Source organism: Martes martes, assembly GCF_963455335.1.
Source record: "Martes martes genome assembly, chromosome: 14".
In the NCBI taxonomy this organism is placed as follows: Eukaryota; Metazoa; Chordata; class Mammalia; order Carnivora; family Mustelidae; genus Martes; species Martes martes.
The window spans coordinates 84,717,404-84,733,638 of record NC_137902.1 but is presented as its reverse complement, the minus strand read 5'-3'; the positions used below and the strand labels follow the sequence as shown (position 1 = coordinate 84,733,638).

The 16,235-nt window shown below is 52.2% G+C and overlaps 1 protein-coding gene across 2 annotated transcripts in view; it reads right to left on the bottom strand.

Annotated features, from left to right (window-relative positions):
* The window catches only part of SLC35F3 (solute carrier family 35 member F3), a gene marked incomplete at both ends in the record, with an annotated part of 373,364 nt that overhangs the window by 90,073 nt on the left and 267,056 nt on the right, over positions 1–16,235 (bottom strand). For both annotated transcript variants that reach the window (XM_080823059.1, XM_080823060.1), the window contains one exon: positions 2,521–2,845. In XM_080823059.1, coding sequence (XP_080679185.1) covers positions 2,521–2,845 — 325 coding nt within the window. The remainder of the gene's footprint in view (positions 1–2,520; positions 2,846–16,235) is intronic.

Here is a 16,235-nt window from a genome sequence, read left to right as displayed (position 1 = left end):
AGGTTTCTATCTTTGCTCTTTTCTGCCCAGTCTCTTGCTGAAACACTTCTTCTAGCCAGAGACACGTGTCCTCAGCTGCCTCTAGATCTTTCCCTCACCCGCACTCGTTCCGACAAAAGCCCCAAAATGGAAGGTGTGACTTCTGTTTTCCTTGGCTTCCAGGAATCCCAAAGTCAGTTTTGAGAACTGCTGATGTGAGCTGTGACAGAGTCACACAAGTCAAGTCAGTGATGTTTAAGTGTTTATCTCCCTTTCCTGCGGAAGAATCTTCCCTGCCCATCCAGGGGTGTGCGCGGCTTGACTGGCTACCCATAACGGTTGGTGAAAGGGCAGCTCTGCTCAGAGCAGATTTTCAAGAAAGATTTTATGAAAAAAAAAAATTTTTTTTAAGAGGTGGAGCTAAGATTTATTGTAGAAACTGGGCAGGGTGTTGGCCGGCTTCCCTGATCATGTAGTGATCACCGGCCCTGCCCGCCGCCACTCTCCAGCTGACTCTACCTCCATAATCTGTTCATGGTCCTTCCCAGACGCTTTCTACAGGGACACAAGGAGCCGAGGTCATGGTGGCTGGGGTCTGTGTGGAACTAATCCACGTCAGTCACCCCTGCTTTTCCCCACCTGGACTCTTTAACCACCACCAAGCGTGAGTCCTTCTGTGTCGTTCTTGGCAGTCAGTTAAGGGCTGCGGGGCTTGCCCTGAGTGGCCAGCAGTGCCTGTCTCTGTCCCGAGGTGAGCAGTGGTCCCACGTGGGACATGTGTGTAAGGCGGCCGCCCTGTCCTGCCCTCAAGGGAGGACTCGTTCCAGCGCAAGGGGTGAAGGGAGCAGTGATGCACGTGTCGCCTTCTCTGCCAGTGACCCTCTCTTAAGAAAGGCCACATACGCTCATTTTCAGCTCTTTGTTAAGAAGGAGCTCGATATTCTAGTCAGTTTAAGGAAAGGCGAACTTCTAATGGCCAACTATGCTGAGAGCTACACGACTGTCAAATACATTGTTTACTGAATACCGGTTCTCGTCTGGGACCAAAAGCAGACCCTTATTTCCCTCTTGCCCTGGGGACAATCGTGGGCCTCACCAAAGTGGCTAAACCTGTTTCAGTCTGCTTTTGGCTGCTCTTCAAGAAAGGTGTATTAAGTGCCTCTTTGGTAATTTCTGGATGGTCCATGAGCCACTGGTTTAATTGAATATTGAGACCCCTGCAGGCCTGGGCCCTGGTTCTGCGCTACAGGCCCCTTACTCCTGCACCAGACCCCGTCCTCAGATTTTGCTCTGAATCCTTTCCCCAAGGGCACGTGCGAGGCTGCCTCGTGACTCAGTCCACGCTCACGGAGCGCAGCCCCTTCCCCTAGATGCAGTGGTCTGATTTACAATTTGGTTTCCCAAAGGAGCCAGTCCAAATTCCCTCCAGGCTGTACAAAAGTTGGGGACCTCACACCTCCACCTGTAACTTCACAGGGACATCTAATGGTTGGTTCCTGGAGAAAGATTCTGATCTGAGTCTAGACCTCCATTCCCCGAACCCTTGGCTCCCTGGACCCGTGGTGTTTTTAGTTATCTTATGACTTCTGACAGCAACGTCAGAAGAGGGCTGAAGCTTGCAGCAGGTAGTACAGGAGACCTGCTGGCTTACGGGGCGTGTGTTTGGTGACGTGGGGTGAAGCGGGGAAGAGGCGGTGGTGAAGGAGTGAAGAACCTTCAACTTTCAAGTCCTGCCCCCCTCCGGGGCTGACCCCAGCTGAGCTCCCAGGGCCCACTGGGTCACCTTGGCCAGCATTCCTTCCCATTTCTTTTCTGACCAGGTCTGACTTGGGCCAGCAGGAAGCCCTTGCCACAGCCCACAGAGGTCCTCCAACTAGGACAACCGGGAGATCCCACAACCGGCCTGGGGTGGGGACTCAAGGTCAAGACCAACGATCTGACTTCCGAGGGGGGCTGGGGGACCCCTGCCGTCTGTTGAGGAGCAAGGTTTGTCAGGGCTCCTGGCTCCTTTGTGGAAGGCAGGCCGCACCGGTGGGCTCCATGTGAGAAAAAAGAGTCAACAAAGTTCAGATGCCGCTTTGATTTCGAGAGCCACGCTGCGGGGTAACCGGACCCAGGCAGTCCCATCACCAAAGGAGGGAATGTCTTGGGTTGGAAGGGGAATGAGTAATCAATTCTTTGCAGCAAACATCTCCCCGAGGGGAGGTAAGCCACGGGAAGCAGCCATGTCTCCTGGCCCCATGGACTCACGGTGCTAACCCCAGCTGGAGGAGGACGCCCCACAGGCTCTCTCTAGAAGATGCCGCCTTCTGTTTTGTATAAAGGAGTTCTTAGGGCGGAAGGCACCGGAAGCTGGTGTTTACCATCCCCAGGGGGGAGAGAATCCCGATCCTGGCTCCACTCAGACAGCAGGTAACGCTGGGACCTCTCCCCGCTGCCCCCACCAAACCAACACAGCGCCGGCTGCCGGGACAGCCCAGCGGCATCAGCACTCAGGAGAGCGGCCCAGAGCTCAGGGCCGGCCGTCCGCGAGCTGCCTACCTGTATCTCTGCCTCACGGACTGCTTCTCCTCCGACTTGCAGACGTGCCCCACGTAATACAACGGGAAAAACAGAAAGTTCCAGTTGGTGGCAAACCACGTCAAGGTGAAGGGAGCATCGAACTTCCTGAAGGTCAGCTTGGCGAGCTGCGTGGAGCCCGCCCAGGAGGAACACACGCACAGCACCACCGCCACGCCCCAGAAAATCTTCTTGAGCTGTGCCCGGGAGCATCTCCAGCAGGGCTGGCTCGTTCGGCCGCTGGCATCTGCCCCAGCCGGCGCCTGGGCCTCCGCCGGGCCCGGGGAGTCCCGGGGGCGCTCCTCCCCTGGGGGAAGAGAAGGGGTTGGTTAACTGGGGGGCCTCCATACCTTCCCCTCGCTGCCCCAGACCAAGGCGTGAGCGGGAGCAAAGAGGCACCTGACCCCACTGCCGCGGTCACGGCTGCCACCCTGGGTGTGGGGGTGGGGGGGTGGGAATGGGGGTTGTGGCGGCAGCTTTCTGAACCAGAACTTAAACAGAAGACATTTTTCACGGGTCTCGTTACCCTCCGGGATCCTGACCTTCACAGTGTGGTCCGTGGGCCAGCAGCATCGGCACCCACCCCCCAGCTTGCTGGAAACGGAACATCTCAGGCCCCACTCCAGCATCCCAGAAGCTGAAGCTGCATTTCAACAGGTGATCTGGGCGCACATCAGCGCTGGGAAGCACTTCTCCAACACACGGGCCCGTGTCAGCTCGCCTGTCCTGCCGTGCAGCAGGGGCACCGGGCATGCCAGGGGCCAGGGATGCCTGCATGAGAAGGTCATAGCCCCTGACCTCTAAAGGCTCCCGGGACACTGTAAGGAGCTCTTCCCGCCTGTTACTTACGGGCACGAATGCCGAGACACTCCTCTTATATTTGCACGCCTGGCAAAAGCAGACCTTGCTCTCTGATCTCTTATCTGCCTCGTCTTCCTGCTGATGGCCCTCGGTTCCACTTCGAAGTGTTACTTAAAAACCACAGCCTCTGGCAGCAGCTGCTCTGGAAGGCCTCAGACGCGCCATCCCAAGCCACGTGACTTCTGGAAACCAGGCTGCAGCCCACAGCGTGGCTCTGGGGCAGCGCTGTTCCCACAGCCCGCGAGGGGGTGAAGAGACCTTATTTCCCACTGTTGGGTTTTCATTCATGATTGTGTGCCTGTCAGTCAGCTGGAAATTTAAACAGAGCTGTAACGTGCACAGGGTGTCGCCGCGGACAGAGGCAAGCATCCGGGAGATAGCGTACTTGCCCGCTATCTGCTCAGCCTGGCCCTTGGCTGAATGGGGGGTGCCCAGTGCTAGAAGGCGGTCTCTACCACAGGGGTACAGGAGATCATGCAAAATATACCGGGGTCACACCTACTCTGTATATTTTGTTTAATGACATTAAACCAAGCTCATAATTCCTAAAACACAGTAATTCCACGAGGCAGATCCTGAAAGCAGCCTCTAATGCAGGTGTTAGCTAATCCTGTGATGAATGAACGGCCAGCCCCGGCCGTACCTGTTTTAGCCAAGGGTAATCTCAAGCCTTATGTGGCTAGTGAGGGAGAGATCACATCCTTTATTAGCCCCAATCCTACTCGGCCCTCTCTGTACTGTGCTTCCTGAACTGCTTTATTAATGTTTAATATCCGTCTTCCTCTTACTTCTCATGTGAGTATGCAGGATAGCCAGAAAGCCTCTGGAATATCAAATGCATAACCATTCTCTGAGTTTCCAGCAAGGTGTGTGTTTCCGTCATGGAAAAGAGGACGAGGAGAGGCACAGAAGGGCGAAAGCAAGGCAGGGTCCCATCCTTCTGCGTTATGCCCTCCCACCAGGATGTCTGCACGTTATTCTCAGTAAATCCCCACAACTTAAGGCAAATTCAGATAGAAGCGTGCACGTTTCAATTTATACACCGATTGCCTGACATCGTGGGCGAGCCCGCAACCTTTCATTATTGGGATAATTTCCAGGCAGTGCTGGGGGTGATCTCTCAACTGTCATTACCACTGTCAAAAACTCATATGGAAAAGACAATTATGGAGATGAAAAAAAATCTGTGGAAAAAGAAAATACAGTTTCACACAACTAACTTCCTACTGAAGACGGACTCTGGAGGAGGGTGAGTAAATTCAGGCTATGGCTTGTTTTTTTCATTTAGTTCTTCATTGTGGCAAATTTAGTTTTAAAGCTCAAAGAATTAAGTGATGACAGATGCCGTGTCCTGATATGATGACAGAGAAAGTCACCAGATCATATGATACTGTGTTAAAATGCTCCCATAGATGAGGAATAATGAAGTCATACTCTTAACTTTGTCACCCTTTCAGATCATTTAAGCAAAGTAATATTTAATAATATACAAGCAATACAAAGACATCCAAAGCTAAAATCTATGCTATTCTTTGAAAATAAGATAGAACAATGCTTCCCAACATGTTAATAGGCATTGTAAGAAAAAAGGATTCCATGATCAGAAAAGTTTGGAAGATACTAGGCTCCTTTGCTTTAGGAATATTCAGAGCTAATGGACATTGTGAATTTCCACAGCTATAGAATGTGTGCTTCCCTTATTATTATTATTATGATTATTTTTTTAAAGATCATTTGAGAGAGAGAGAGTGCACACATGTGCGTGCCTGAGTTGGGGAGGGGCAGAAAGAGAGGGAGGGAATCTCAAGCAGACTCCGTACTGAGCGCAAAGCCTGACACAGGGCTCGATCTCATGACCCTGAGGATCATGACCTGAGCTGAAATCAAGAGTTGGCCGTCCAACCAACTGAGTCACCCAGGCGCCTTTGTGTGGTAGGAATGGTACCCCTTGGAACACACTTTGGGAAACAATGGAATAGAAACACAAAGAATCCTAGGTATCTAAACCGAATTCGTCACAAACTTTCCATTTCACTATACTGATCCTCTTCTGATGATAATAATTACTTATCAATTTCATTACCTCACTCATTCCTAATACTTCTGTTAGAGTAGACCTACTTCCCATAAACTAAAAAATATTCTTTGTACATCATTTACAAAAGTACTGAAGAGCATAACTGATAAGGAATACATACTAATCTGAGTACTCAGAGATAATACTGTTGAGATTTTATGGCATTTTCCCTAGTCTTTTGTGTCTTTGCACCACACACACACACACACACACACACACACAGCAAAAGCGGGATCATACTATATTTCATCCAGCATTCATTTAACTGAATGCACAAAGGCACGGACTTTCTAAGTCTCAAAGGGCTACACACAGTGTGACGTATCACAGGAACGTCTCCGTGGGCTAGGGAACAGCCATGAGCATCCGCCCTGTGCCAAGAGCTCTGGACAGTCAATAAAATAAACGCCAAGCGTGATTACTCTTCAGGAACGTACCGTCTGTCTGGGAGTGACAAACAGACCTAGGAAAGCACGACGGAACAATTATGTGCAAAGCAGACTTTGGCTGTAACGGAAATCCTGAACAGAGCATGGCCAGCGTGGGCTGTGATAACAGTGGAAAGAACCAGATGACGCAGAAACCTGGCCAGGCTCTCGAAAGACAGAAAGGCTCTGAGTAAAAAGGGGAGCAGAGTTCAGGGTCAGGAATATACATGGTCTGCTGAAGGGCAGTGAGCAAGGCCGTGGGATCAGAGTGCCACTGCCGCCCCGCCCCACTGGGACACCCAATCTTGCCTTGGTCAGACATTCAGGCCAAAAGGACCAGAGAAGATTCAGATGTTAGTCCTACTTATTAGGAAGTACATACCCCAGTGTCTCTAACAAACAGCTAAAATGAGTATAAAGTGTTATGAGTATACAGTGATATGATATGAATATGAATATGATATATTCGGTTTGCAGGCGCACTCCTTCTCCACTACTGAAAGGCAGCAAACGAATCCCATGTCATGCACCATTCTCGGGGTCATTTCAACGCACTGTTCAATTTATGCCCAGGTTCCAGAGAGGAGGAATGACAACGAGCGGGGTGGGCGGTATCCCTTCTCAAGAGCCCCTCAAATCGTCAGGCGCAGGAAACGCTCACTGACTTTCCTTCCCCTCCTAAATTGCAAGTCAAGCGATTCCTCTGCGTTTGATTTCAGTCCTTGGGTATATATAACGGCTGAAAGAGCCAGTGCCGAGTGCCTCCAAGAAATCAGTGCTGAATTAGCTTCACTCTGTTTCCGGTTCCAGCTCCTCTCACCATTATTATACAACTAGGGATGCTATTTATGTCCCCCTCCCTCTCCAACACCCCCTCCCGCTCACCACCCCTCTCAGGGTGAGCTTGTGCCTTCCACCCCAACCTTGCCCCTGCGCTTAGAAAGAGTTCACCATCTTGGGGCGCCCGGGTGGCTCAGTGGGATAAGCGTCTGCCTTCAGCTCAGGTCACGATGTCGGGGTCCTGGGATGGAGCCCTGCGTCAAGCTCTCTGCTCGGCAGGGAGGCTGCTTCCCCACCCGCCAACCGCCTGCCTGCTTGCTTGTGATCTCTCTCTCTCTCTCTCTGTCAAATAAATAAATAAATAAAATCTTAAAAAAAAAAAAATTCACCCTCTTGGGTCAAGTACACGCAGCTCCTAGAGACGGGGTCTGCTCAGGATGAGGAAACTCTAGGTCCTGAGAGGTGAGCTGGAGGTCTGGTTTGGCGACCAACCCATTCTGAGACCAAGGCAAATCCTCTGCCTCCTGAGTTGTCCACTGCTTTCCCCTGAGAAAATGGCCAATTGGGGGCTTTTTGTGTTTTTTCAGGTGAAGCCCATTTCTAGAATGAGAAAACTGGGAAAGCATTCACTCTTAACTCGTTTCTCATGAAATGGCTCTTCCAAACTTCCAGGAGAAGGCTAACATTTTTTTTTAGGTCCCTTGAAAATAAGTGGACCCTTGGTGACTAGCTCTCTATGAAAAAGCATCTGGGAAGTTTGTGCTTAGAAAGTGCCCAATGGGGCACCTGGGTGGCTCAGTAGGTTAAGGCCTCTGCCTTCCACTCAGGTCATAATCTCAGGGTCCTGGGATCGAGCCCCACATCGGGCTCTCTGCTCCGCAGGGAGCCTGCTTCCCCCTCTCTCTCTGCCTGCCTCTCTGCCTACTTGTGATCTCTCTTACTCTCTGTCAAATAAATAAATAAAATCTTTAAAAAAAAAAAGAAAGAAATAAAGAAAGAAAGTGCCCAAGTCATGTCTTAGGGGTAAGAGATCCAGAGCTGGGATCAAAGGCCCATGGGCTGGCATGGTCCCAGCCTCCCTGAGGCAAAGCCATTCCCTTGTACAGAGACCAGGAGGGGGTAGCCCCCAGTGACACCTCCATTAATGAGGCCTATACAGCTATTTTTTATGTAGTTTTGAGGCATACATTTCATAACCATAAAATTCACTTGTTTTAGGAGTATAGTTTATGATTTTCATTAAACTTATAGAACTGTGAAATGATCACCACTATCCAGTTTTAGAGCATTTCTATCACATCTACATGAGTCCCGATGCCCACCTTCTGCCACTGCCCGCCCCCGGCAGCCACAAAGCTGTTATCTCCACTGATTCACCTATTCTGGATATTTCCTACGTGACTTCTGCCTCTGGCTTCTCTCGTTCTCCATCATGTCTCTGGGGTCCATCCATGTTGCAGCATGTGGCCACAGTTCATTCTCTTTCATGGCCGGGGAGCATTCCGTTCTACGGATATGCTTACACTGGGTTTCTCCACTTGTCTGCTGATGGACACACACATCATTCCTCATGTTTGGCTACTGTGAATAACGCTGCTGTGAACGCTGACATAAAATTCTCTGTGTGACGTATAGGTGTTCATTTCTCTTGGGTGGACTAGCTATGTTTTGGGGTTGCTTATCCCACTAATATTTATTGACACCTGCTGTGAAGCACAAAGGGCCCGGTGGCTACGTGCCCATGTCTTAGAGGGGTCGGTGCCTCTAGCTACCTCCAAACAGGACGCAGTTCTCAGAGCAGCTCTGACAACTAGAGCCTCCCCTCTGTTTTTCCTGGACTTCCTAGGGGAAGAGGGCCTACAATCCCCATTTATTGATCACGGATGCATAACCAGTTCAGGGCCAGGCCGCCCAACTAAATAGCTCTCGTAAAACGAAGAGCTTAGAAGAAGACTTTTGTTCGTGGCCGTTTGCAAGTGTAATTCATCTCCTAAAAATGCACTTCTGGTTTTATTTCCCATCCTCTTTAAATACTTGCTCAGGGGACGCCTGGGTGGCTCAGTTGGTTAAGCAGCTGCCTTCGGCTCAGGTCATGATCCCAGCGTCCTGGGATCGAGTCCCACATCCAGCTCCTTGCTCCGCGGGGAGCCTGCTTCTCCCTCTGCCTCTGCCTACCACTCTGTCTGCCTGTGCTCGCTCGCTCTCTCTCTAACAAATAATAAATTAAAAAAAAATTTAAATACTTGCTCAGTGAGTTTGCATGTGACTGTTTTTTTGTTTTGTTTTGTTTAAGTAGTGGTTTGGAGAAGAGGGAAGAAGAGGCTGTCACATGTAGAAGGTCACTACAGGCACTGGATGTCTCAAAGCAATCCCCATTTCACATATCCTGACCCATTATGCCCACCTGAACTTGCCGGACCATCTGTTTGGACTTCTGGATTGGGGGTCAGAAAATACTCCCATTATTTGGACATGGCTAAGGCCCCATCATGCTCCTGACTAGCATTGGGCAGAGGGAAAGAACAGAATCCATAGGTAATTAAGAGTTGGAGGCTGGGGCACCTGGGTGGCTCAGTGGGTTAAGCATCTGTCTTCAGCTCAGGTCATGATCCTAGGGTCCTGGGATCGAGCCCCACATCGGGATCCCTGCTTGGGGGGAGGTCTGCTTCCCTCCTCCATTTGCCTCTCCCCCAACTCATGCTCTCTCTCGTTCTCTCTCTCAAATAAATAAAATCTTTTTTTTTTCTAAAGAATTTATTTATTTGACAGAGTGAGAGAGCACAAGCAGGGGGAGCACTGATATAGGCCCACGGTGCCAACCACCACCATCAGAAGCACAAATCACTAAAAATGGACTTCATGTTTCCAGACGACAGAACCCGTTTTTAAACCTGGAAGAGCCTGACTGGGCGTGGGACTCTGGGCCAGGACTCGGCACTCAGGAACGGAGGTTGTGACAAACTGGCCATTTGTGTCCTCCCTACCAAATTCATCCAGTGCAGCCCAACACCCCCCGCCCCCCACCCCCGGGCCCCAGTGTGGCTGCATTTGGAGATGGAGCCTCTAAGAAGGTAAGGTCCAGGGAAGTTGTAAATATGCGTGGGACGCTGATCTGATAGGGTGTGGCCTTATCAGGAGAGCTGGCAGAGCGCTGCTGCTCACGCTCTCCCTGGGTGCACATGTGAGGACAGAGCGAGGGGGTGGCCAGCCCCCATCCTGGAACCACGTCGGCTAACACCCTGATCTTGGACTTCCAGCCTCCAGAACCGAGAAAATCAGTGTCTGCCGTAGGAGTCGCCCAGCCTGTGGTACTCACTTACGGCAGCCGCAGCCCACAAGCCTGGGGAGGTCCCCGCGGTGCTACCGTGCTTGTGGGCCTGTGACGCACAGACCATGAGCGCCACCACGCAGGACATGGGGACAAGCTGGGATGACAGAGTGTGTATCTGGAAAACCTTTGAGGAGGAGAAAGAAAACCGCCCTGCTCACTAGATTTTAAATATTAGATCCTGTCTCCCATGTGCCTGCCTCCCGCGTGTCGCTTACACCTTCACTGGAGAGCGGGTCTGGAGGCAGTTTGCAGAGGATGAGACACACGGCAGCTGCGAAGTTGTTTTTAAAAACGCGAACGCTTTCCCGGGTGTGGATGCAGAACTGGGAGGTGAATGGAGGCTGCTTTGCGGGGGGGGGGGGGGGAGGCTTCTCCCCGGTTCCCCCGAAGCCCCACCCTGTGGCAGTCTGCAAGCGGGACCGAATCACACCTACGTCCGGCCGGCTGCCCCTGCCATCTCCTCCACGTCGGCAAAGACATCTCAGACGTCTGCACGGGCATTTGCACCGCACTCCCTGTGTCCTTGGAGGTCCCCACGTGACTCCCTAGTGTCCAAACAACGCCACCTCGTGCAGCAGATTTAGGACCGTCCTGGCGCAGACACAGCTTCCGGCAAACAGGACATGTGGGAAAATGTCTGGTAGGTAAGCTTTAAATAAAGCCGTGTGTGCTCCCCGGGGCAGGAAACGTCGATGTCTGTCTTGGGAGGGGAGTGAGGGCTGGGTCTGAGCCCGCTCGCTGGCATCCCCCTTGAATCCACGTGTCGTGCCCGGTGTGGTCCGTGCGGCCCCCGGGAACCGCGCCATCTGCGTGCCTGTCCACAGGGCAGGTGTCATCACACGCAGACCGGTGATATCTGGGGGGCTGCCAACGACCCGCACACGGACATAGGCGAGCACGCACCCAGCCCCGATGCTGAGGTTTACCCCTGGACTGGAGCTGAGGCGAGGGGGCTCACAGGGGAGAGCCACGATTCAAGACGGCAGACTGTAGGCAAGGGACAGCCCCTCCGGGCAGAACCCGGCTCTGCAGGAAGGAAGGGGTGACCCCTGGGGCCTTCTCCCGGGACAACAGGGCTATTTTAACTGGCAGCATGGGAGTTTGCTTACTCAATTCACCTTGAAGAACGAAGCGTGGTTTTCTGAGCCAGCTCCAGCTTCCCAGCCCTGGCAGGGAAGGACCCTGACCTCTCCTTTGCTGCACAGGCAGGACTGACATGCTCTGACCTGGGGCGCACTTTGAGAAACTCCTCTTTCTAGGCTTCATCTCCCACCTTCTGCACCCACTGGGGCTGACGCCGCCGAGCTAATCCTGAGCCATGAGGCTTTTCCAGGAAAACACCCCGCCTGCCCCGAGCAAAGCTTGGAAGTTCGAGGCTTGTCTCAAACCTCTGTTTGCACCACCCTATCACCGCGGGTGATTTTCCTCCCGCTCAAGATCACGGGGCAAGTCGTACCCACGCAGCTGGCTTTCCTACCCATGCTCAAATACCAAAGTCACCCCTAAAACTAGGTGCACCTGCACAAACACGCCTGCCGCGCCCGCAGACGCACAAGCACGAACACACGCACGCACAGCCCCAATCTCTTAACTTATCCCGGGTTTCGCTTTCTCAGAGCTCTGCACTCTGAGGATAGCCAGTGAAGGGTTTTAATCAGATAAACCCATCCCAGCTAATGAGTAAGCTACTTAACAGACTCACAATGTTTCCTGAGAAAGAGCCCATAGAAGATCTATTCGAAGCCCCTGTCTTTTCAGAGAGGAGAAGGCTGGGCTGGTGAGGTGAGGCGGCATGTCTGGTGTATTAATGAGCAAGCGGGCGGGGGGCAGGAAAGGAGAGGTCAGGGTCCTGATTCTCACCCAGCGTTCTTGCCCGCACATCTCCCGAGTCACACGATGTCTTAACCACTGAAAACGTATCACTTGCCAAAAAGGCTTTTAAGAATTACATCTCTTCTTGGCTCTTTCAATGCAGTTGTCCTGAACCTGTTCCGACTTCTATAGGCCTTTAACTCCCATCCATGATTTTCGGCAGTTGATCCCACTTTCTACGTCACAAAGGAGACGAACACTGCCAGCTCGGGTCCCTGGCTTCCCTCCCCGACGTTTCCCCATTTCTCGGTGTCTTCGCCCATCATCTCTCCTCTTTCCCCTTCTCAAAGCCGACGGTTCTCCCTCCCCACTGCCCCAAGCCCCTCGCGCCCCCACCCCAGCCCGCTGCTGCAGCAACCACCTTTCTCTTAGGGCAACCTCACACCTGTGCTGGAATCTTCTTCCTCGGGTTGACAGCAACGCCCAGCTTTCTCAAAACCCTCCCTCCGTGCCTCTGACGGTAGAGAACCGCTCTCGCTGCCAAACACATTCACCAGCGATCCCACAGCCGCTGCGCCCCTCCCGCACCCACCGCGCGCCCCTTGCCATCTGGCTTCCAGACCAGCACCCGCTTCAAACTGTTTCTGCAAAACCGCCCTCCTCGGCTGATGTGATACCACATCACGCTCCCTTCCCACGGCTTCTACGATGCCATAGGTTGTGGGTCCTCTGGTGCAGCCCATCAGACTCCTCTCCGGCCCTCCCTGTGGCTCTCAGGAACCCGTGCCTGCCCACTGCTCTCACCTCATCATTCACTCGGCACCTCTCCCTCTCCCTCCCGGCCGGCTCCGCACCCGAAGCCACCGCCGGAGCTGGCAGCTCAGCCCAGCTCAATCTGACCTCCGGTCTCTCCCTCGGGGATGCGCTTCCCCTCCTACCCTCCCTGTTCCTTTTGCTGTTCACGGCCCCTCTGTTCCCTGAGCTGCTCAGGCTGAGACCTTCAGAGCTGTCTTCGATGGCTCCCTTTCCAGCCCTCCGGCTGAAACGGCATCTGTGAGACGCTTTGGTATTTTCGATTCTATCCAAAATATCCTTTATTTAAAAAATATTTATTGTGACTGTTGAAATAGACTTCGTGACCCATTTCAAACACGCAGCTCTAGAAGACTGTCCGATGTTCTCAGGCTTCGATGGTGCCCTTCCCCTTCCTCCCTGTTCGCGTCTACTCTCCCGAGCCCAGCACTCAGGAGGCCCCCGAACCCTGGCCCTTTCTCTCCCCCCCAACTTCTGCAGCTAACGCGAGCTCTGGCCCCAGCAGATGGCTCGCAGGTGCCAGCCCCTCCCGGCTCTGCACCTCTGTCTGTGGCCGCCTCTGCCAGGAACGAAGCGTTCGCACCTCCCGCCCATGACAGCGGAGGGCACAGAACAGCCTCTTCCACGCCACCCTGCTCATGCCCAAGTCCAAGTCCAAAGAACGGATCCTCGTCACCGGGATTTGGGTGAGGAGGAGGATTCTGAGGCCACATCCAGGCTCAGAGGGAAAGACTGTCATTAGATCAGAGCATTTCGGCAAAGCAGGGGGGAACGGGGACAAGAGAGCCGCGTAGTGGCCATCTGTGACCCAGCCAGAAGTGAGCTCGCCCTTTGCTGAAACATGTCATTTATTTTACATTCCTTTCACGGAATTAAAAAAAAAATGAGATTCCAACGTGTAATTGTTATTTGTATGCTTTTGTGACATTTCTCATTTGTTTGGAAGCTCTGTTGAGTCAGGGATTTAGAACTGACTCCCTGGCATCCTCAGTGATATCTGGTTCATCCTTACCGATATCCGATTAGGAAACACATTTGTTCAATACACAATATACAATGACTTTTGCTATTGAGGTTTCAGGTCTTGGACAATTCAACCTGGGAAACAGTTTTGGGTACGGGTACACTTGGGCGGTATATTTTCAAGACTCCTCTCACATAGGACCAGCAGGGCTGGTCTCCACTGACATGATCACGGAGCATCCCAGGATGACAGCTGCACCCCATGAACAGACCCAAAGCAGCCACACCCACAGCGGGGGTGGCTGAGACAGGCCAACTTCCCCAGGAGCAGGAGAATATCAACCACAGGGAGCCCCAGGGGCGCCTAGACCTCTACCTCCCAATGTAGCGGGAGCTCCCGTGAGCAAACCTTCGCTGAGCGCTTACAAGTGCCACGAGCAGATGCGATTCTCACTGCTTCTCCAAGGAAATGCATTTGTACCGGGTGTTGCCACCTTTCGGAGGCAGGTGGATATGGACATGGGGCCCAGCACCCTTGCTTTCCAACCGCATGACCTCACGTGAATGATTTCTTTGAAACCCAGCTTCCTTGTTTGTAAACTGGGGTGACAGTGGCTATCCTTCCTTTGGGCGAAATAGCAGTAAGGTGGCGATCTCCCCACACCACTGCCTGCACTGTGGTAGGTTCCAAAAAAAACCTGGTAGGGCAAAAAAAAAACAAAAAAAAAATCCCGGATTGGGGCGCCTGGGTGGCTCAGTGGGTTAAAGCCTCTGCCTTTGGCTCAGGTCATGATCTCAGGTGTCCTGGGATCGAGTCCCGCATCGGGCTCTCTGCTCAGCGGGGAGCCTGCTTCCCCCTCTCTCTCTGCCTGCCTCTCTGCCTGCTTGTGATCTCTGTCTGTCAAATAAATAAATAAAATCTTTAAAAAAAACCAAACCCAGATACTCTCATTAGTAAGAGGGACTGTACTGTCACACTCATTTCCATATGAGAGAACAGATTCCCAACTGAGCTTCTGCCATTTGCCAAAGTTACTTGGCTCACAGGAGCTGAGCGGTGGGCGCTACCCCCGTCCCTCTCCCTTGGAAGCCCTCCCTCTTCCCACCTGACCACAGGTTGCGGGCCTCTCGGCGAGAGCCGTTACGCTCAACTACTAATCCCCGCTGAACGTAACTGTATTGACTGTGAATTAGCTGGTTGTGAACACAGATGATCCCAGCAAGTACTCCTCGACTAGAAATGTGTTACTGATCGACAGTCAGCGTCTGAGTCCGATGGGAAAGAGAGGAAGAGGATATGAGAACGAGATACGCCGTCAGACGGGACAGATGCCATCAACCTGGCTGGAAACCACTTTGCGAGCCTTGAGCCCTAACTGGGGCCCAGCTGCTCTCTCCTCCTCAGGCTTCCCGGCTAAGCCTGTGCACACACCATTCCTTCTGCCTGAAACAGCCTTCCCTCCCTTCTGTGCTTGACAAGTTTTCTCGCTTCGGTTACAACACCTCTACCTCAGAAAGCTTCTTCCTCAGGGAGGCCTCCTCCTCCTCAGGAAAGTCTTCTCCTCGAGAATGCCTCCTCCTCAGACAGGCCTCCTCAGACAAACCTCCTCCTCAGACAAACCTCCTCCTCAGACAGGCCTCCTCCTCAGACAGGCCTCCTCCTTGGACAGGTCACCTCCTCAGATAGACCTCCTTCTCGGACAGGCCTCCTCCTCCTCAGGAGGGCCTCCTCCCATTACTTAACGATCAGTGTCCCTGTGATGCTCTATTCTTAGCTTTGAACCAGAACTTACTATCTTATACTAGAAAATATATTTGTCTGCATGTCCCTTTTCCTCCAGACTACAACTTCTTTAAGGGAATGAAGCTAATGTTGTTTGTTTTTGCATTTCTAGGGCCTCACTAAATGACCGAGGGACATGGAATAGGATGAAGTAGGGCTGGATGAGGTATTTGCCGAGTAAAGGAAGTCATCCTGTCCATTTTTCCGTGTTGACGTTCAACCAAGCATTGCATTTTCTATTTTGGTTTTATATGTACCGCATGCCTCCCCGTAGAAGACACACTCCAAACCCTAATAAATATTCCTTGCTGGCCGTGTTCCATCACTGTAGCCTGCCTGCCGTCCCCACAGACAGAGCCACATGTGGGGACCACCTTGCCCTGTGCATCCAAGAAAAAACAAAATGATTCAGCACTTCTACAGGAAGCACCCGAGATGCAAATGTTTCAAAAAATAGACCAAAAGCCAAACGGAACAAAACACCGAGGGGGAAAAAAAAAAAAAAAAACACCAGGCAGAGAAAAAAGTGCTACACGTATGCCCGGGCGTGCCCTGAAGACTTCTGCTGACATAACACTTAGGGATCCCACGCAAAAGGGGAACTGGGGGCTTTCTAGTATCCCCGGAACCGTGCAGATGCTTCTAGATACCGTCCCTACACACGTACTCCTTGAGAACAGCAAGAAGGTTTGCTGAAGGTGCAAGACAATCTGTGACAAGATGACTGCCAGACATTTATTAAGTACCTACTGTGTGCCAGACAGGTGCTAGGTATTATCACCTAGCCGACCTCACTGCGTTCCCAGCACTCAGCTGAAACAGCCTGTTACTTGTTTCACCAGGGCTCAA